A 23,788-nucleotide genomic window follows, 5' to 3' on the forward strand; every position below is an offset into this window, starting at 1 on the left:
AACCTTAATGTGATCTGCTTCAGCTGCTTTTTTTTTTATTGAGTAACACAGAATTCTTAGAGGAAAATAATTTTAAAAGGCTGGAGCCCCAATCTTATCTCCAAAGATGCTGCTTTAGAGTGCTACTTTAAATTGTTCAGTTTTGAATATAGCAATATCCTTCAAACCTACAAGGCCCAAAGCCCCAAATTACTGAACTCTGAGTTAAATTTATATTTCAAGCTGTCCTACAATGTCTCTACATTTCTGTGCTCTAAGTTGATACCACATATTTTTTGGTTCTTGAAAGCAGCTTAGTCCAAGATAATATCAAGAATTTCAGGAATAGGTTCAACTGTATGTAACAGAGACCCAAAGTAAGACTCTTTTGAAAAGGTACAGGTTTATTTCTTATTTTAAAGTCTGAAGGTGGGCTGTGGTTGTGGCTCAGTGGTAGAGTGCTTGCCTCGCATGTGAGGCACTGGGCCTGATTCTCAGCACTGCATATAAATATATGATTAAAATAAGGGTCCATCAACAACTAAAAAAATATTTTTAAAAAGTCTGAAGGTAAGTTGTCCAGGGTTGGTGTGGTACTCAATGATTGTCTGAGATTTAAACCCCTTCTATCCTTGAGCATGTCCTTCTTCCCTAGCATCATATTAAAATTAAAGGTGACCAATCCAGAGACAGCCATTATGTCTTCATTCTTGTTTGCAAAGAGAAGGAAAACCTAGTGCAAAACACTCATGCTGTTCATTTTCATTAATTTGTCATTGGTTAGAACATGTTCATTTATCCCTACACAGCCATAAGAAACACAGAAAATTAACCCTCCTCCATCTTTCTTTCCCTTTTTCCTCTCTATGTAAGTTTGGCTTATTTTGCTTAACATAATATTCTCAAGTTACATCAGTTTTCCTACAAATGACACAATTTCATTTTTCTTTATGGACATTTTCTTTGTCCATTTTCCCATTGGTGGATTTTAGTTTGGCTATTGTAAATTATGCTGCTATAAACATGGGTATGTTCGTATCACATTAGTATGATGACATTAATTCCATATGGTAAATACCAAGGAGTGATATAGCTGGGTTATATGCTTGTTCCATTCTTAGTCTTTTGAGGAACCTCCATACTGATTTCCATAGTGGTAGTATTCATCTATAATCTCACTAGCAGTGTAAAAATGTGGCTTTTTCTTCACATCCTCTTCAGCATTTTATATTGTTTGTGTTCTTAATAACTGCCATTCTGCTAGTTTTTATTTTAGGCAGCTCTATGCTTTGGTTAAAAGTTAAGGAAGAAATGAATATTGTCAGACAATTGACAGTTTTTGTCACAAAGAATTTAGACAAGTATTATAAAATATTAATATATAGATGTGCCAAGACATTACAATGTAGTTAGTTATTTGATATATTTGATGCAGTATTTTAAAAGCAGCCAAAATTATTTTATAAACAATATTTATGGGTTTTCTAATTTTCTCAAAGTCCCAATGAAATCCTGCAATAGCCTATATTATCTCCATATTCTCCATCACTTTTCTAACTTTTCTCAACTACATTCCCGTTTGATCATCCATTTATCTACTTTTCTTTACACATGCCAGTTATATTCCAACTAGGGCCTTCTCACTCTTCCTTTGTTGTCTGCTTTGTTGTCCCTCCCTCTTTCAAGTCTTTACCAAGGTGCTACCACCTCAATGATACCTATGCTGACAACCTTATTTAAAGTTGGTGTTTCCTTTACTCTCACACTCCCAATATAACTTTACCTTCATCAATTTTCCAGTATCATTTTCCATCTTCTGATGTCTATATAGTTTATTTATTTGTTGTGTTTATTATTTGTTATCTGTTCCCACTAGAGTGTAAGCTGCACAGAGCACTTTTTTTCTCCCTGTTTGTTTATTGAAGAATTCCAAGTACTTAGAAAAATACCAGATATATTATATATCCTCAATAAATAATCAGAACATGAATGAATGCTTTTATTTTAGAACACCAGTAAAAAAGGTAAAAGTGATATTGTTATTACCTTAAAAGTAATATCTTTTCCTTAGTTCTGGTATGTCATTTTATATTGGAACACCTCCTCACTGCCTTAATGAACTACATCAGAGATAAGATTTTGTAGTTTTTAAATCAGTATTGTTAGTGCATGATTATATAGTAAAGGAAACACCAGCTTTAAATAAGGTTGTCAGCATTAGGTATCATTGAGATGGTAGCATCTAGGAAAAAACTTGAAAGAGGCAGGGAATTTAACCAAGCAGTCCTGGAAAGGAACTGATAGATAATATTCTGGGATATTATTTCTTAAGAATATATTATTTTGGTCTTAAGATACTAGAGTTTGTGTATATTATGTAAGAGATTTCTAGGCTACAAATATAAAAATTCCAACTCAATTTAATTCAAGCAAAAAGAAAGAAGTAAGAAACTGTAGGAAACTCAGGAGATATGGGTTGCTTTTTATAAATGGTTTTGGGGACTCAGATGTTGTTATCAGGACTCTCTCTGGCTTTCTCTGTCCCTCTCCCACATTTGCTCTCATCTGTTTTGGTTTCATTCTCAGTGGTGGAGGTTTATATTGTTCTCGAAGTTGACAATCATTTTTTCCTCATCAGGACTTTGATTTACCAATCTTTGTGTCTGGGCAATGGGGCACTTTGATTGGCCATCTATGTATATACTTATTTCATGGCATGGAAGCCAAGGCTGCATAAATTGAGAATCATTTCAGAATCAGGAGGAAGGGCAAAATAAATAAATTTTATTGTGCTGGGTTTTTTAGTAACATATTTCTCATATAAAATTGCTTATATAAGCAGTATTTTAAAAACCAGCCAAAGCTAAAAGACTTTACAAGAAATTAGCATATATTTTGTGGTGTTAGGGATTAAACGCAAGGTACCCAGCCCAGCAATTTTTATTTCTTAAGTGGGATTATACCATTAATACACTTAGAATCATATTTTTCTTTAAGTTCTTATCACTGTTAATTTCTAGTGTAATTTTACACTTAATGATTGCTATACAGTCTAGAACATGATGACAAGTAGATTGATACTAATGTTTACCCTCAATTTGAAATCCAAGAGGATTTTACATTTTAAATTAACTATCATTCTTCATAATTCTTAACTGCAGATGGCAAGAATAGAAGCAGATGATCACTGGGAAACACTGTCGCACTCTCCTTTATCTCCCTTGACTAAAGTGGTGGAGGAATCACAACAAAGCAATCCTGTAGACGCCTTGCATGGGAATACTATGGACCCAATTTACACATATATTTTGAATGACATACCAGGGTATGAATATGATTTTATCAACTTAAACTGAATTTTAAATAAGTTAAGTGTGCTTATAGGAAGTTATCTATGTAAATATTTATTTGGTATTTGGTTAAAGTGATATAAATGGTAACGTGAAGATGGGATGAGCTATGGAGATTGTTGTCTAGGTTACAGTCCCCAATTTCTTGATGGGAAGAAAAAAGATAAATGATCAATAAACATGAATTATTTGTGGAGACTGATTTGAACATATAATAATAATTATATCAATAATGGCAGCTAATATTTGTTATGTATCAATCCCCACTGCTTAGCTCTTCACCTGCATTTTTTCAATTTTGTTCTCAAAACAACCCTAAGAGGAAAATAGGCAGATAGTATTCTAAACATCTCTGTTTTATCAATGAAAAGATAAAGTCATAGAGAGTTAACTAGACTCACACTAATAAGTGGAAAAGGTATGATTTGAACCCAATTGGCTCTAACTGCACTGTCTTGGATATTGTATTGTAGATACTAAATTACTCATGAAAATGTTCCTCCCAATAAAACAATGAAAAATTTTTCTCTAAGATTTTAAATATTTCTTTATATAAATGTCAATCCTAATATAGTGTTTCTTTGCTCAGATTTTTTATTGCTTTTATAATTTATTTTTCCAACTTTCAACTTAAAATGATTATCATTTACTTTTCATCCCATCTCTTGTTTGTTCATTTTAATAACTTTATTATTTTTTTTCTGTGACAGCTAAATGTACTTTCATTTATTCTGTTTCTTTCTCCTTTTCTTTCTTTTATTTTTTTTATTCTCAGTCTAACTCAGACTTTGTGTCCTTGTCCTTTTTATTATATATCAGTCTTTTCATGTGATATTTTCCTGCTTCTGTTTTTAATAGTTTGTTATTTCAACATGATTATTTTATTTATTTGTTTGAATTCTAATTTCTTTTCTGTCATTATTTCCTGTTACCATCAACTTTGATTATGATACACCTAGAACAGAATGTTGAAGATAATACTCTGAGATCTTTTACCTTCTTGGGAAAGAAAATGATAATCTTCATCTTGAAAGAAGTCAAGTTCATAAAGGCTAATGACAATGAAAGCTCTATTGGTACTGATATGATTATCAGAGAAAGGTAATATTCTCTGAGTAAAGGCATTTTTCTCTTGATTGAGGTTAAAACATTTTTGTTTTCCTTGCCACATTTTGTCTACCATTTTTATGTTCTTTATGAGAAATAATTATTCAAATAGTTAATGTGTTTTTCCTTTACTGGTATCATAGAAGCTCTGCTTTTCTTCACTAATTAACACATTCTGCTTATTGTGTAACCGATGTGATTCTGCAATTTGTATTTGGGGGTAAAAATGGGAGTTCATAACCCACTTGAATCTAATGTATGAAATATGATATGTCAAGAGCTTTGTAATGTTTTGAACAACCAAAAAAAAAATAAAAAAACAAAACAAACAAACAAACAAAAAAACCTCTTGAGTTAGAGAAAAATAATAAAATGTCTCATAGGATTGTTTTGAGAATTTAATAAAACTAATGTCAAACAAAAAAAAAACAATTTGGACATTTCAAATGCAGCCACATAGCTAGTAGCTGCTGCAGTCAACAGTTTAGCCTTAGATGGTGTATCCACTCTTCTTTTTTTAAAAAAAAAATTAGTTGTAGATTGAAACAATATCTTTCTTTATTTATTTTTTTATGTGGTGTTGAGGATTGAAACCAGTGCCTCACATATGCAAGGTGGGCACTCTACCACTGAGCTACAGCCTCAGCCCCTCCACTCTTCTTATCCAAAAATTTAGTAGAATAATTCCTGTCTGGCGATGAAATGATATAACCAAATTTTAATGCTTAAAGTGTTACATCAAATTAAATTAGAATATAATAGCATATATCACTTTTGAGATAATTTTATAGTAAGAAAAGTACAGGCTTGATAGTCTGCCTCAAGTTCAAATCCCAAAAACATGACTGATAAAAGCATCTTTACTAATTGATCGCTTGCAATATTGAAAAATTAGGCACTGGTTTAAATTCCCTGAGCAGGACAAAAAAAAATAAGCATTTGTATTAAATTTACTTATAAGAGTCATACAGTGACCAGTATTTTCATGTTATTATCTGATACTATTAATTTACCTTTGATTATATTTTTGTGAAAAACCCTTCTTTTTGTTTTTTACCTTTTTCATGTTCTTTCAGTGTTTTTCTTCTGCTGTCATTCCATCTACATTTGCTTGTAATACAGTGAAAACTGTTGTGCCAGGATCCCACTGCCAAAGAAAACTAACACCAAAAGTGTAAATGTGGTCTGATCCTCTCATTTTAAGACTTACCCTTTAGAGATCAGATGAATACTAAAGTGTAGCTACTTCCAAGAAAGAAGAACAATAGGAAATAATAGGAAAATATGTATTCTGAGGTGGTCCAGAATAGGGAATAATTCTTTGAGATGTGGATGGCAAAGTCAATTATTTATTCATAACAGGTTCCACAATATTTATAAAATATATCTTTAAATACTGTAGTAGGAGATTTCCAAATGACAATTTGATTTTAGAGTTAAGAAAATATTATAATAACATATCTTTCTATTCCACATATAAAATACTTTTAGTGATTTTTAGCTGACAATCATATAAGAAATGTAATTTCATGATTTTTATAATGGAATATTATAGTATATCTTATTCTACTGGCAGCTTAGTATATTACCAACTCTTACATTTCCCTGAGGAGGAAATTCCTTCTAGTACATTAAATGAGGACTTAAATCAGTTATAAAGTGACTACCAACAACTTTTTATTGCAGATTATCAGGGCTGAGTTTTTACAGATGAGCTTGATTTCAGGAATATTAATGACACCTCCTCTATTTGGTCCCATTTCATGTCATTTTACTCATCTTGGGTATTGCAATTGGATTGAGTATTTGACTTTTTATCAAATATAAACATTTGGAAACATGGCCTTTTCTAAGGACAGTATAAATTTATTGATTTCATCATTTCAAAGGTGAGCTGTTGATTCTCATCATGGAATGATGGCAGAAGGGAATGAGGGGAGACAAGAGTGAATGAAGCAATGCTATATCTTCACTGTTTCCAAACCATACACTTTCTTTAATTCATATAATTTTTTCTGATTTTTTCCATCAAGACTTAAAAAAAGTCTCTATAAAATTAAACAGTAGCATGTTGTTTCCCTTAAATAATAATGAGACTAGAACATTATTCCTTTTGGAAAATTTAAGTTTCTGCTGGAAAATGTTATATATAATATCTATTATATTATAGACATTATAACATAATAGTTTTATATTTAAGATATAAATATATCCTCTCCCAGTTTTAGATTTAAGATGTAACTTATTTTTAGTTTTTTACTTTTGCACATGCAAAAATATTCTTTTATTTCTTTAGGCAGAATGTTTTATTCCCCTGATCATATACTCACATGGGTCTTTAAGAATCTTTGGAATTGTTTTTCTTGTTTAGTATTTTTTTTTGTGTGTAAAAACAAGCCAGTTTAATTTAACAAGCATTTTTGGCTGCCTTCTATCTGGAGTGTGTGTGTGTGTGTTGTGTGTGGGGGGGTGTGGGTTGTATTTTGAATGTAATACATTGGTTGTTATCCAGACATTGAGTTGCAAGTAAAAATTTGACATATTATGTGTTCACATAACCTGAGATGGCTCTGCAATTGAAAAACCTTTACCAACATTTCTAGGCTAAACTAAAATTATATTTTCTTTGATGCTAGAAATAAAATTTGTGGAGAATTGCTCAATTTTATTATCACTTATTTACTCTCTATGGTGTTTAAATCACATTTTATCAGAGAAATTGTAGAAAGTTATTTATATCTTTGGAAGTTATTTGTTTAAGCAAGTTGAGGAAAGGACAGTATGAAGTTTAATGAAGTCTTTGTGCTTTGTGTACTGCAGAGATATTGAAAAAGATTGCATTCATCAAACATGAGATTATTTCTTTTATTGGTTGCATTTCATTATTTCAAATTTGTGACATTATTGAAAATATTTCTGGCCATTTTCCTTTGTGTTTCTATTTTCTTATTTGTACATATTCCAATTAGAAAGTTTAATTACCATTAAAATGTAATAGGATAAAGACAAGTTTTACAAATGATAATATTAAAAAAGCCACATAACTCTTTAGGAAGGTTCAAATGCTATTAGAATATAAAGCAAGAAATATATGCTTGTCAAATATACAGTATAAATAAATAATTTTAGATGAAAATGGTTGACTACATTTAACAAAGAGTCTACCAGATAATGAAAGGCTAAAGAGTGGTTGTTAGATTTGATGTACTTCATTGTATATTGTAAGTAATTGCTATCCATAAAAATTCTATGGCTTCTGTATAAGAAAAAGAGACATTTTGACAGGCAACACTAGTATGAAGTGACAGCAAGTACAAATCCTTGGCAACTGTCATTATCCTTCTGTTGAATTCACATCCAAACTATGTGATAACTTAGACCTGCGTGTTTGTTACTGAGCCATGGTCTGTCAAAGTAGCCATACTTCTTATTTATGAATAGTATTATTAGCCACATGCAGATTTATGTCACAGAAATCTCAATTTATGAAGGATGCTTTGTGTTTCAGCAAGGGGGAGGATAAAAACTCTATGTTATGCTATGCTTACACTGAAATTTCTGGTGAAATGTTTAAGTAAAAGTTGAGTTTTTAGATACTACTAGATTGGTTCACATTTTTATCCCATCATAATTAATTAAACATTAGTAAAGACTTAATAAAACAAAAATAAAGCAAATATAATTTAGATTATTAATTATTTAACATTGACTATCCATTATATTGAGTGTAATTTTCTCTATAAAGGTAGTGAGAAACTGATTATATGTTAGGCCATGATCAGTGCAAAGTAACACAAAACTAAAAAGAGTTTCAAAATGAAGAAGATTCATTATCCCACCTAAGAACTTTAGAGATAAAGTCTAGAATTAAATCCAGTGATTTGGCAGTATTAGCAAAAGCACTGACTCTTTATATCTTGCTCTCTTCCATCCTCAGATATTGGCTAGATGCTTTTTGCAAAATGCTTCATAATAGGTTCACTCAACAAATGTCTGAGAAAAGATGTATATTAGGTCACTTCTCTCTCTCTCTTTTTTAAATTAGGGCAAAGAAACAAACATTCTGCAGAAGACTTCTCTTCTTGTCTCATTAGCTAGAATTAGATAATAAGCATATTATTTAACCTACCAGGGCAAGGGATATGGAATTACCATCCTTGGCTTTACACCATTGCCCTCTGGGGCTGATCAGTGGATACCTTCCATGGGAATATCAGTAGCTTTGCATCTAAACAACATAACTGAGGCTTTGCATCTAAAGAAAAATGGGGAGAATAACTGTTAGATAATTAACCAGCATTGCCTGACATAATTTTTTATTTTAATTTTGTTGTATTTTAATTCTTAAATTATGCTTGGGCTGGGGATGTGGCTCAAGCGGTAACGCACTCGCCTGGCATGTGCAGGGCCCTGGGTTCAATCCTCAGCACCACATAAAAATAAAATAAAGATGTTGTGTCCACCAAAAACTAAAAAATAAATATTAAAAAATTCTCTCTCTCTCTTTAAAAAATTTATGCTTATTTGGTCTGTTTCTCTTTCTCTCTCTTTTTCTCTCCCCCCTTTCTTTGTATCCCTCTCTCTTTGTCTAATAGCATTTTTGTGACACATTTCTGTACAATATCATTGTTGTCAAATATAATTTCTGCATATTAATCGCTAGTTGAGTTTCTTTGAGTTACGTAAGAGATGTAAAACAAGGATCTTACCCTTGCAGAGTTGTATATGAAATCACATAACAAATAAATTATCACAGCAGTATGCAAAATGGTACATAAGTGTATTAATAGGACTGAATGTAATGCTATAGAATAAGAACCAGAATCTGGTGGAGTTAATTCTTCTCATGTCTGCTCAGCTTGAACAGCTTTGGTGAGGCCTTCTCTATGTTCCTAACCCCTGAATTTCTCCCTGTAATCAATACTTTTTCTTCATATTTAGTTATGATTAATAATTGTGAATTTGTATGTGTTAATATTTGTTAAAGATTTGATCCTCCACTAAACAATTATTTTTATGGAAGATGGTCTAGAAATTGTGAGTTCTGAATTTAGATTAATATTTGTTAAACTCTTCTTAAAAGAAGTACAGTTATAGTATAGATTAGCTGAGTGACTACCATCTGTAAAAAGACATATTGATAAGGACTATAGGAGGCAGTGTGTTGCAGTTATAGCTGAAGGATATTATAGGAAAGCTATAAGCAGCTCTTGTTGGTAGAAATCCTTGAAAGTGAGACCAATGATATGACTTTATTAGGAGTTTTCCTTCAATTGCTATAAGAAGACACTATGTTCACTAATGCTACTAAAATAGAGAAAATGAAAAGAATTGCCCTTGTCAAGAGTTGTCATCTCAATTCTTATCATGGTCTTTTTATCTGATTTTTCTATACTCTTTCCTAAGCATATTTCCTTTTATTTTTAGAGTTCGTGTCTTATTTGTTACTTTGTGAAGCAAAAATATGAAATCAGATTTAATGAAAACCTAAGAAAGTAGGCATCATTATACTAGCTTGGAATATTAAAGGGGTTATAAATTCCACAATGTGTGCTATCTGTCTCTGATAATCTTTTTGAATATAATAAAAGCCAAATGTAGATACAGCCTTGTTTGAAAGGAGAAAAGATTGGTTAATCTCTTAATCCATGTATCAACTTTGTAATTCTATAATTTATTACATTCATTGTATCCTATATGGAAACTGTATAAAAGATTAATTTACTTAAAGTACTATAATTTTTAATTAAATGTTTTATCAATATTGCTTTAAGATTAAATTTAGACATGTTCTATTTCACCTTCCTCTGAGCACATATAAAATTATTGAATATTTACACATTTTATACACATATAGATGCACATAACTATATGTGCTCTTTTTTGTAATTCCTGAAGAGTGATTCAGATTGCTAAAATATTTTCCCCAAACTAACCATAAATTATAATTCAGAAGTAATCTACCTGATGTTTTGTTTTTGAAAAAATATATATAAAAACACTTGTGTCCAAGTGAATGCCCTTCCTCTTAAAATATTCACTTTTAGAAGTATTTCTTCTAATAATATTGCCATTTTGGAACATTGAAAGTTTCTCTTTGGATTTACAGTTAGAACATGGCACATTCTTTTTTGTCTCCCTTTTTCTTTTTTCCACTTACAAGTAGATTTATTAATGTACTGTGATTTGAAGGAACTGGAGCTATGTTTATTTCAGAAATATCTGAGTTACAAAGGTTTAATCACTAGTATATAGCAAAAGTAACAGTAAATACATCAAATGAGTTTAATGATATCTTTAAATGTTCTCAATGTATCCCCCATAATTTTATTAAATAAATCCTACTGATGCAGAATTTATGATTATTATTAGGGAACATTATTTTTAATCTTCTCAATATCTAATGACAAAATTTAATCTTAAGAAATTATATTAGAATTTTCCAGAAAATAAAGTATCTGTATCTCAATTTGATATTAAAAGTTGATAATAAAACTGAATCACTGTATAGCTGAGGTGGAAGGCTGAGTTTTAACATGATTCCCAAGATTTCTATCAACTAGTATACATGCCCCATATAATTCCCTCTTCTTGAGTGTATGTGGGACCTATAAATATAAGGAGATATCAATTCCTTGATACATTATTATGGAAAAGTGGAAAAGATTTTTGCAGATATATTTAAGGTACATAATCAGTTGCCTTTAAGTTCATCAAAAGGGAGATTATCTTGAGTGGCCCTGATCTAGTCAGATATTTAAATAAAAGAGATCAGAGGAATCAGAGAGATTAGCTACTACTGGCCTTAAAAAAAAAAAAAGATAGTCACAATGAATTCTGCAGCAGATAGAAACTGAATTTCGGCAACAACCTGAATGAGCTTGGAAGAGGACCCCAAGCATCAGATGAGGTTGCAGCCCCTGCTAATTTCTGGATTTTTACTTTGTCAGGTTTTAAAAGGATCCAGCTAAACTTTGCTATGACTCCTGCCTGACCCATAGAAATATTGTGATAGTAATAGATCTGATTTTAAGTCATTTGTTACATGGCAATACAAAACTAATATAGATGGGAAAATATCAGGGTGGGTATGTAAATAGATATTTTTTAAAAGGAGGTTTATTTCAGCCCTGCATAGTGGTGCACACTTGTAATCCCAGCAGCTCTTGAGGCTGAGGCAGGAAGATTGTGAGTTCAAAGCTAGCCTCAGCAAAAGCAAAGGTGCTAAGTAATTTAGTGAGACCCTGTCTCTAAATAAAACACAAATAGGGTTGGGGATATGGCTCAGTGATTGAGTGCCCCTGAGTTCAATCTCTGGTACCTCTCCCTGCCAAAAAAAAGAAGCCAGTGGTGTCATTTGAAGGCTGCAGAGCCACAGGGACTGATGATAACTTTCAGTCTGAGTCTGAAGGCTGGAGAACCAGGAGTGTTAATAACAGGAGAAGGCAACATGCTAGCTGAATGGATTCTCAGTTCCTATGCTTTTTGAGTCCTCAAGAGATTGGATGATATCCACCCGAATTGGGGAGGGCCATCTACCTTACTTGATCCATGAATTCAAGTGTTACTCTCTCCTGGAAATACCCTGACATACCAGAAATAATATTTCATGAGATATTCAGGCATTCCATGGCCTAGTCAAGTTGATAAAATTAACCATTATAGTAAGATGTGGGTATGAACTTAAATATTAAATACATTATGCAAATTGACTATATTTTCCAATAAAAAGACAGACTGTCTTGGTGAAGAGAATAGTTCTATGAACATTATATTAAATGTAAATGGGATAAATTTTCAAACTGAAGGACAAAAACTATCTTTGTGAGGAGAATTATGTGAAGACATCTATATATCTATATGTCTCTCACAATATATGTTTGGAGGTGTTAAAGAGAACTTCTGTCCACCTCCAAACATATACCTATAGCTTTCTAATATTTCAGAGGAGAAAAGGATACCTCAAACAAAAAAAGGTGGGGAAAAAACAAGGGAAAGGAAAAAAACAGGGAGACTACAGGCTATGATGACTTAAATACAATCTAGATATGAGACCTTTATTAGCTAAAAAGCATTACTGGTTTTCTGATGCTAATGTAGAGTTACCTTCTGTCATGGTTTGGATATGTGATGTCTCCCAAAAGCTCATGTCTGAGACAATGCAAGAATGTTCAGAGGTAAAAATGATTCGGTTATGAGAGTTATGAATTGATGAGTGAATTAATTAATCCACTAATATTGACTAACTGGGCAGTATCTATAGGTAGGTAGGATGAAGCTGGAGAAAGTAGATCACTGGGGGGGTGTGCCTTTGGGATTTATATTTGTCCCTGGTAAGTTGAACTCTCTTTGGTTCCTCGTGGCCACGTCCTTAGCCACTTTCCTCTACCACATTCTTCCTCCATGATGTTCTGCCTCATCATGATGTTATGCCCAGAACTATAGAGTTAACCATTTATGGATTGAGAATTAGACCTCTGAAACCATGAACCAAACAAACATCTCCTTCTTGAAAATTGTTCTTATCAGGTCTTTTGGTCATAGCAGTGACCAAAAAGCTGATTACAAGACCTCTTTCAACTACCATTCCCTGACCATTGCCCTCCCATATTCCAAATCTCCATTCCCTTTCTAATAGTATCTGTTCGTGTGCACTCATTTGGATAGGAGCTTCCTTCCATTTTCTAACTAATGAAAAATAAGGAAGTTTAAGCTAATAACTAATACTATGGGGTGATAGTTAAGTAGAGATTCTGGAGCCATACTACCTGGATTTGAATTCTGTCTCTGATATCTCCCTTCCATGTGACCTTTGGCAAATCATTTAAGCCCTTAGTTTGTTTATCTGTAAAAAGAGAATAATAATATGGGATGTTGTGATGATAAATATGTAAAGTATTTAGAAAAGTGACTGACAAATATGTGCTATGTAAGCACTATTAGGATTGTTACTATTATTATCAATATGGAGGTTATGATATAACATTTATTCTTTGTTTGATCTTGTGAACCTAGTTACAGTCCCTGCACCTGGACAGTTTAGGGTCCCAAACTGATGGAACCATTCAAGGAAGACTCTTTGGGACAGGATTGGAGAGTTGTCCCTTTTCATCACTTCTGTGTTGTTTTGGCATCCCCAGCACTGGAATTTTGGGGACTCTCTGAGGCAACACTTTATCATGAACTCATTGTTATTGTGATAGGTAATGGCAGCAATAAGGTAGTGAGGAGAGTGGAAACATCTGTGACTCTTACTAACCAATTTTTGTAGGTACTTAGGAAAAACTTTTAGAAATTTGTAATGTACTACTTTGAGGACTATCAGAAATAAATGGGGGAAATTTTGAAGGGAGAATAAAGTTCTTTATTATGATGATGAAGTTTTCGTGCTGGCAGTTGATTTTAATTCCTCACCTTTAAGATTGATTTTAGGGAGAACAATCTTACCTTTTGACCCACATCCGTTTGGACCATCACTGACAAATGGTCTAGAACCTAGACTTACAATTTCAATACTGCATTATTATATGCTTCTATGATTAGAAATAAATGATTAGTAATAAAATGAATTACATATATAGCTATAGATTCAATTGTGATTAAAAAAAAGAAGAGTTTGGGAGTGTTTAAGAACTACTGCACAGCCAGGCATAGTGGCACATGCCTATAATCCCTGTGGCTTGGAAAGCTGAGGCAGGAAAATTGCAAGTTCAAAGCCAGCCTCAGCAAAACTTAGAAAGGCCCTAAAGCAACTTAGTGAGACCCTATCTCTAAACAAAATTTAAAAAATACAAAAAAGGATTAGGGATGTGGTTAAGTGTTTAAGAACCCCTGGGTTCAAAACCTGGTACCAAAACAAAACAACAACAACAACAAACAAACCCTCCAAATAAAATAAAAACTACTGCAAGCTTATCATCAATATTGTTAAAACAAATCAAGGTTGAAGACTACATAAATATTGGGCCAATATGATGTTTTAGTGTGGAAAATGTACTTTCTCCCCCTTTTAGAAATAAATTATTAGAAAAAAAGAAAGTCATAAAATAGATTATTGAACCATATATTTCAATTTATTATTTTTATCATTTTACCAGGCAAATCTTATGTAGTTTATTGCACTAACCCTATAAGAATCATGTGGAAATGGGAAAGAATGTTAATGGAAACATTTTCAAAAGAAAAGGGGAAATAAGATTTTCCCAAAAGGATGCAAATGCTCTTACCAGAAGACAGGGTAACATGCCAGGTAGCCAAAAACATAGTTAATGCCTACATGATTAGATAAAGAAAGGCAAAATATAAATTATATAAAATATTGCATTCCAGTAAAATCTATGTGGACCACATAGTAACATGAGTAATGGTCATGAAACATTGTTAAATAAAAAGGAGTACAGAGAGAAAATATACTTAAAACTTTGGAATATGAGAAAACAACTTTTTACTTTGTGGTAATGAAATAATGGATATTAAAATTTTAAATTCATTAATGTATTTATGAAAAATACATTAAAAACAAAAAATTTTAAAGAAAAGATGCTTCCTTCTGCTTTTAAGTAGGAAGTGTTTTTTTTTTTTTTTTCACATGAGAATTTGCTCTCCAAGTAATTGTTTGGTTAACTGGAAACTGTTGATGAGATCTCTGAATCTTTTCTTGGACTATTTACTACTGCTGTTCCAGATTGAAGAGCTTGGTGACCATTTGCAATGCTGCGGCTGTTGCTGCACAAACACTAACTGTGTGACATGACCGTTATCACATACTACCCCCATTACTGCTCTCAAAATTGAAGTAGCTAAGGTGGTATAAAGGGAGGTCTCACCTTTGCCAGAAGCCACTGATCTTTCCAAGACATTGTTTGCCACAGTCTTCAACCTGGGTGGATCCTCAGAGTGAAGGGAAGACCACTCCTCTCCCAAGTATTATCCTCAGTCCAGTGCAGACTAATATACAAACATGTGATGACTACAGCAAAAATACTTCTGCATGGATCCCAGAATTTTAGTTCCAGTTAATCCACTGTGTTTCCGATTTCCCTCCCCACCCCTCCCTCCCTCTCCCTCTCTTTCTCTCTCTCTCTCTCTCTCTCTCTCTCTCTCTCACTCACTCACACACACACACACACACACACACACACACACACTATTCCATGTGACACACGGAAATAATTGAATATTGAAGCAGTTGTGAACATAAGGCAGACCAGAAGAAGTAGTTGTGATTATAATAATCTTTGTGGATGTGAAAGATTTGGAAGAGGGGCTGTCCTTGCTGAGTTTTTGACACTAAGCATGTTAATTTATAATAGTATGTATGTATGTATGTATGTATGTATGTATGTATGTATGTGTGAGGGATGGTTTTATTATGTTTTGAATTATGGAGGACCTAACAAATAGGAAAGAGGCAGATTTGGTTTGTGTAAACATAGCCCTAATTACAGTAGTACATGGAAGCTGACCATCCTTATGCTCAATAATTTCACAGCTTAATATTCTCAAGTACTTTGAAGTTTGTTTCATTTTATTATACCAGTAAACTGCATACACATTCCATCTGCCTAACTTTGCTATGTACATATCATGCCAGGTCATATGGCCCTCTGTTCACATATTGTAGTTCACCTAAATGCTACTGTTTCTTTTTAAATACCAGGTGGTATGACCAGCTATCCCAGTTTGTCTGAGACTAAGGGAGTTCTCAGGATTTTCAATGCCAGGACAGTCCTGAACAAACTGGGAAGAGTCAATCACTCTAATCTCAGGTCTGCATGAAGCCTTTGTCAATTTATTCCCAGTCATGCTAAACTGACCTTCAGAAATTTGTTTTTGCATTTAAATACTGATAGTTTTATGAGCTTAATTTTTTTTTTAGATAGATAGATAGTAGTTTGCAAGTTTCTTGAGGTTAGGGCCCATATCACTTTAAGTTTTTTCTTTTCTAATGCATAGAGTACTAGAACTTAATAAAGTGAATCTAAGAATTTAAAATTTTTACTTAGGTGTTTCAAGCATTATACAATCTTTCTTCTTTAATTTAATTAAGTAAAGCAATGAAGCTTAGTGGTTATAAATGTGAATTTAAATTCTCAACTTGTTGATTATTTGACTTTGGGCAAGTTCATTAACCTTTCTGAACCTCAATTTCTTAAGAGTGTAAAATGAAGATAAAAATACTACCTACTTTCCCATGATATTGTAAGCCTTAAACAAAGTGTTAATTAAGACTATAGTATTTTGTTTAGCACATAGCCCACAATTAGTTATTATGTGGCAGTTGTTAATAAGTGATTGTAAATCAACTCATAGGTATTTTTCCATGGTTTGTTTCTTTCAGGGAGTTTATGTTATCCCAGGCAAAAGCAGTTATTAAAACTACTGACAATTATTTGCAGCCTCAGTTTGGCCCCGACAGACTTTTGCATTCAGCGGCAGTATCAGAAGGGTCAGGATTTCAAGATTGCTGTACACATCAAACAGCATCAGATCACAGCCATGAGGAAATATCAAACCCAGATAGTTACAAATCAAACAGTAAAAACAATTCTTGTTTTATATCAGCATCCAAGAGAAACAGACCTGTCAGTGCTCCGATGGGTCAACTGAGGTAATCAAAGCTGTTCTCTGTTCTTTTTAACCAACTGTTGAAGCTTTTTCTTTTGAGCAGAATTTATAGTTATTCAGCTAACTATTTCAGACATTAAAAGATAACATATCTCTTGGGGCTTGTTTCTGGTTTTGTTTATTTTTTTCCTTTGAAAGCACCAGAGTAGAATGTTGCTAATTACATTGTGGAAAACACGAGGTAAACTTCAACCTGGGTTATCTGAAACTGAAAAGATTATTTGAAGCAAAATCAGAATAGGACCAGGAAATATCTTTGCTTTCAGGATATTTATTTTAAAGTAGAAATGCCCATTTTAGATATTTAACCAACATTTTGACAACAGAATGGAACTGATATGAACTTATTATAAAACCATTTCATATATATGTTTTCACATCAAGATTGTTCTCCTAAACCAATAACCTCAGAGTAAAGAGACAAAAGAAAAACTAAAGAAACAGATACTCCCATTACTTTTAGGTGTTTGAATATTTGGGTATGTTGTGATTTTAGCTTACCCAAAGTTTTTAAGATGTGGACTTGCTTCTGTGGCATTGCAAATTAACATGATGGGAAAATTCTGGAGTCGAAAATTTGTTTGCCACTTCACCATATACTTTTGACAAGAAAATAAGAAATATAAAACTGGTTTTAACTGAAGACAAAACTTGGAATATCAATTTTTACTGCTCCCAAACAGTTTAAAATGCAGGCAATTCAAATAATATAGCATTAAAGTTTTAGTTATAAAAATCTATTTGAATTTAATAAAAAAATCAAAGAACTGTCTTGCATACAAAAACTTGTGGAAAATTTTAGCCATTTACTATTTTAAGACATTAAGACTATATTACTATTTTTTGCTCTTAGAACATGGCAGATCTAGCTATCTAATTTTTCAGATATACAATGTTAAAATGAATAATATGGTGTTTTATAAGTAAAATGATAAAAAATCATTAATTCTAAGATAACTGTTTTGTATAAGCCAGTTTGGCACACTATCCTATTTTAAATGTTTTGGATATTTAATAGTGACAGTCTCTTTCCATAAAAAGCTTTGTTGGGGAACACTTACATACAAGGAGCAATCTTTAGGGCTTATATTTTTTTAAAAAGTTTATGGTAAGTTTTATTTAAAAGATTTTAGTAATTAACATGCACCATTTTTTGTGTGTTCTTTTTTTGTTTTCTTTTAGAGTTTTAAAGTTCTCCTCTCTAAAATTTCAGTCCACTCAGAATTGGCAAAGATTGTCTCAAAGGTACAAACTTCAACCAAGAGTGATTAAAGTAACAGCTTACAAAAATGGATCTAGAACAGTCTTTGCCAAAGTTACTGCTCCAACGGTCACCTTGGTAACTAATGTTCCAAACTTTTCAGCACTTTATTTTCTCCCTTGCTCTTTTTATGATATTAAAAAATGAAAGATGACACTTAGTTGTATTATGATTTTGTTTTTATCAATCCAAAACTGTAAATTGCTTACATGTGTGGATCTCACAGTCATTTCAGTCCTTTACTTTTTAAAAAATCAATATAAACAGTAATTAATTAAACAGATTAATTATTAAACAAATCCAATGACATTATATTTTATAGAGTTATTAAAATGACAGATCTTAAGTTGAAGGATTAAAATTAGATCATAATTAGATATTCTTGGTGCTTTAATTTACCTTTTATTTCCATATATTTAACTGCTAGAAAATAACTACAGTATATGGGTTGAGTTACTAAACTTGGCAAGTGACTCACTTGGGCTTCTGTTTTGATTGTTAGAACCTTTTGTTTTATGGAAATGTGTTACTTTCTTTCTCATAAATCACTTTGTCTTACCTCTTGTTTTCTTCTAGTTGCTGGAGGAGTGCACAGACAAGCTGAATCTGAACATGGCCGCACGACGAGTGTTCTTGGCAGACGGCAAGGAAGTCCTCGAATCTGAAGATATACCCCATGAAGCTGATGTTTATGTTTCAACGGGAGAGCCCTTTTTAGATCCATTCAAAAAAATTGAAGGTAAAAAAGGGAGGAAAAAACCCTATCCCCCATACATAGTAAATTGCATAAGGGGTGCAATTAAAAAATGATTTTCATCCCATCTTTTTTGCATGGTTTAACAAAACTAATGTTTACGCATTTACAGCTCAGTAAGAGGATAATGTGCTTAATGAAAGAAAAATCCACTGACAGCCACGTTTATTGCCCTTCATTAGCATTGGTGCTTAATTTAATATAGATCTGAATAGACATTAGGGAGCCTGCAGGAGGTTAAATGGTGAAAATATAATAAATTAAATCAGAGATTATTGAATTTACTGTTTAGTTTCTGTGACACTCAACAGACATAATTCATTAGACTTATCCTTTCAGAAATTAGTTCAAAGTTTCAAGTATCATTTATTCATTTATACACTTGGTTCTTTTTCAGATGGCAATACATAACTATGAAAATATGGCCAGTAATGAAAATATAATTCTTATATACATATGATTCTCCTAATAATTTTTTTCCAAGGTACATGCAGCAGCTTGATTTTTTAAAAAAAAAAACTTAAAATACATTTGCATGTGCGTGTGCACACACAGAGACACACACACCTATATATATAATCTCAGAACAGATTTTCTGGTCAGGTTTTTTAAAAAGTGCATTGTTTTTAATTATTCAGAAATGTGAGGATTTTCTAAAATTAAAACTTTTTTTTCAATCACAAAGGATACATTTTAAGAAAGAAAGAAAAGCACCAGTATCTAAGAATATCCTTCAAAGCATTTTGTACCCAGAGTTTGTTATCAAGTGCTATGTATGATAATCAAATTTAAATAACATAAAGAATATTTTGTCATAAAAATTCAGTGTTTCTAACTGCTATACTCCCTTATGCTTTTTATACTGTATTAGATGTAATTTTTTCTGCAGATCCTATAAAGCTGGTGAATCAAAGGCAAGTCTAGGCAGTAATTGCATAAGTAGGAGAAAAGTAATTTTGGAGTTTATTACAGATGAGGTGATGAGAATCCCTCTTGTATTAATGTTATTATATAAAATAATGTTAAGATTTCTATCTTTTTGATAATACTTGATCATAAGAAAATAAGTAATTTCTTGAATTCGATAGAAAGTTCAAGATAATTTGGTCTTTGTAAAGAAACTTGTTGCTGTAGAATTCATTAAAAATTCCCCCATGTGATCATGTAGACCTACATTTTTGCTTTAACTTTAAAAAATAGCTGATTTTATTTTGTATTCATTGAATAATTTGCTTATGAATGATGAATCTTAGTGAATAAATGCATTTCTATGATTTTTTTAAAGTCAGAAGTTTATGTAATGGTTACTTCAGTAAGATCCTTGATCATTTTATTATTTGTCTTTCATATGAATAATGGTATTATAGAAGAGAGATGCATAAAAATATTTATAGCTAAGCTAAAAAGAAAATTTCCTGGACATGTATGCCCAAAATAATAATGTCACATACATGACTAAACTTTTTCAATGATTTTTAAATGTATGGACTAATTTTCTCCTACTTTTTGTTTCTCTTTTATCCTTTGAAAAGCCAAGTCCAGGACAAAAACTTCTCTGCTTTGTCTGCATATCTTTGGCTGTGTTTCACTGTGACATGCACTGCTGTTCTTTTAGCACCAAAATGTTGGCACACACTCCTGAAAATTTCACACCATCTCTTGCTGGATCAGCAAGCTTAACCCACCAAAATCTGGTGTTGTGCAATGGTTTTTGACTGATAATCAATCTTTATGCTGCTCGACAGTTGTTGCTGGGACACAGAGTAGAGCAGGTGGCAGATGTGTCTTGTCTTTTGAGAAAAGAAATTGTAGGTGAGCTTGGACACAGACTAGCATATCACATGTCCATTAAAAGGACTTAGGATAAGTATAATGGGGGAAAAGTCCCTCATTTAAGTTAAGCTCACAGATAATAAGCCTAAACACTGATATTTGATTTCATTCAAAACATTAAACATGTAAATAAATGTAAATATATAGCTAAATATTACCTTTCACATATATGTATGTGCGTAGGTGAATATTTAACTTGATGTGGGTGATGTCCACATATTCACATATGCTTTTTTATATCATCTAAATCAGATTTAAGATAACCTTTTGAACATGTATTATAGATTTTTCAGCAATTTGTGAACTTGTTGTCAAAAATATACCATAAAAATAAAGCATGTTTGAATAACTTTGAAGATAGTAGATACATTTAAAAGAAGAGGAGGAATTATCAGAAGTTGGAAATTTTAATATGCTAAAGATAAATCATGGAAAAATAAGACTTGATGTTGCTGCTATAACTTTCTAAATGAGCATGAATATTTTGTATAAAATCAGCCAAAAAACATTGGAGTAGGTAACTGGCCAATATTTCAAGTTACTGATATTTGTTCATGCAGCAATTTATTAGAACCTACTATGTGCCAGGTAATAGGCCAGACCAGAAACAAAGTAGGGGCGATGCTGATTTCTTTTTTTAAAATTATTATTCTTTTACCTCTGATTTCAATTCAATTTGTTAAAAAATTTAAATCAGTAAAAATTTTTGTTGAATACTTACTGTATATCTGTAAGGAACCTAAACTGTGAGGTAAATAAGTTATAAATCCTTAAAACTGAGAACACTATTCAACAATGTAAATCAAAGGGGTCCTTTACAGAAAAAATTTCCTTATTACTGCCACAAGAAGGCCAAATAAGACAATATATATTTTGGCAACTGTATTTCAATATCTCATTGGTTTCCCTGTGATTTAGAAAATCAGTGTAAATATTGAAAATTTCCTGCTATTAGAAAATAATTACAGATTTACTAAGATAGGAAAAAAAAGCCAAACATCTCTGATTTTTTTTAAAACTATTTTACTGTCCCTTTTGGACATCACTGTAGACAACTAGAGGCACTGCATTTAATAGAAAGCCAGAGAGCTATTCATCATATTACTTTTAAACACAAAGCTTTCATTTAGAGGTCAGGATAAGGTCAAGACTGACATGAAGCATTCCATGTTGCAATGCAATATTAGAGTAATTCTTAGATTTTGAAGTTGAATACCTGATCATGAACATGAATTGTATATGGAAAAAATCAGAAAATAGGAAATTTTATATAGAAAATTATAGATGAAAATGTTTTGTGGTTTTATAATTCTGGAATTTAAAGATTCTGATATTTATTAGTCATTCTGGAATTGGGAAGGTGTAGTTAATGAATTGTTATAAAAGACATTTCAAAAATTTTCATTTTCAAAAAAGAGTCTTCAGTTTCATGGTTTGGGATTTATTCACAATTTCCTGAAACTTCTGCTTAATGGTAGTACAATGAAAGTTCTTGGATGAGATCCATACATTTTATAAAAGTTCAGCCCCTTTATAACTGCTAGGAGATATTGGGAATGCAAATATAGCATAAGGAATGGTTTGTGCCCAGTGATTAATTAAATATCTTAAATAAAATAGGGGGGAGGATTTGTTTAGACCCAATTCATTACCTAATGAATTTTACTGCATGGAGTTCTTATTGTCTTTAATTTTTTTTAGTTTTATATTTCCACTATTTCCTGTATATCCTACTCCACTATTTGGCTTTCAGAATTATCATTTACAGTGATACATTTCAGTCCTGAGGTTTTTTAACCAGAAGTGAAACTGAATATTATAAATAAGATTCTACATCTTTTAAATACTGTATTGTGAAGATGTAGTCACAGGAAAAAAAAATCCATGAAAGGAGTTCTTGATAGTACACCTAAGATCTAAATTTAAACCTTAAGATTTTCTGCTAGCTGCCATGTGATCTACAAAATGAAATAATTTGCTGTGACAGCTTGTGATTGACAAGAATATGTGTGAGCATATTTAAAATAGGCCATCTTTTCATGTAGAAGTAAATGCCAGTGAAATGATGGATTCTCATCATTTTAATTATTGATGATTTGGAAATATTTCAATTCCATGACACACAGGACACATTCTAAATAGCAGCATAACACTTTTTCTCATATCTGCTTCAATAATGAAATGTTCTGTCATATTTTGTTTTTCAAAAAATGCATTAGTTTAATGAACCTGGATTCATGTGTTATATTCTGGTTCATTATATGTTTACTAAGATTGTTGTTTTTAATAGTTGTGTTAAAAGCACAAGTGTCAAGAAGCGACCCAATACTCAAATCATACCACATCTTGCTATTTCTCCTTCTGGATCTAACACAGAATGCAATAGAGTTGCCTACACCAATGGCTGCTTCATCCTGCTAAAGCTAATACTTAACTTCATGATGCCTATCTATAGGTCAAACACTAATTTATTTAGGCAGCTAAAGGAGTTAGGGTTAGTTTTTCCAAATTTATTTTTATAACTTGGTTTCAATAGAACATATGCTAGGTGATTTTGTTGTTCATTTTATCTCCCACTTGGCTGTGTATACTCAAAAGTAGGAAACTTGCAACACAGAGAAGGAAAAGATTCTTCTGTCTATTAATATAGATGAAGATAAAGTCATAAGCATGTATTTCATGTGTTTCCCTCTTCCAAAGGCTTTAAATCTGCAGTAAGGGTACTATATAAATAGAAGTGGATTTGAAGACAATTGTGGGAGACCAAAGGGGGAGACAAGGGACTTTAGCCAGTAGGAACACCTAGAGCATTTGCATGTGGTTTACAGCTTCCCCTCATACTGTCAAACATGAAATCACTGAGAAACACCTAAATTC

At 32.1% G+C, this 23,788-nt stretch overlaps 1 protein-coding gene and 1 long non-coding RNA gene across 3 annotated transcripts in view; one reads left to right on the forward strand and one right to left on the reverse strand.

The window, feature by feature from the left end:
- Positions 1–23,788, forward strand: part of Dcdc1 (doublecortin domain containing 1) — a 485,491-nt gene that overhangs the window by 23,718 nt on the left and 437,985 nt on the right. Inside the window, exons 2-5 of one of the 2 annotated variants that reach the window (XM_040284557.2) lie at positions 3,141–3,304; positions 16,777–17,046; positions 18,246–18,402; positions 18,901–19,063. In XM_040284557.2, coding sequence (XP_040140491.2) covers positions 3,141–3,304; positions 16,777–17,046; positions 18,246–18,402; positions 18,901–19,063 — 754 coding nt within the window. The remainder of the gene's footprint in view (positions 1–3,140; positions 3,305–16,776; positions 17,047–18,245; positions 18,403–18,900; positions 19,064–23,788) is intronic. The other variant, XM_078046288.1, reaches the window with a different exon arrangement.
- On the reverse strand, positions 17,166–18,990 carry LOC144377064 (uncharacterized). Its single transcript, XR_013437666.1, has 2 exons — positions 18,884–18,990; positions 17,166–17,271 (listed from the first exon to the last, which is right to left on the reverse strand). It is a non-coding gene; the product is annotated as an uncharacterized LOC144377064 (long non-coding RNA).

The sequence above is a fragment of the Ictidomys tridecemlineatus genome, chromosome 4 (assembly GCF_052094955.1).
Source record: "Ictidomys tridecemlineatus isolate mIctTri1 chromosome 4, mIctTri1.hap1, whole genome shotgun sequence".
In the NCBI taxonomy this organism is placed as follows: domain Eukaryota; kingdom Metazoa; phylum Chordata; class Mammalia; order Rodentia; family Sciuridae; genus Ictidomys; species Ictidomys tridecemlineatus.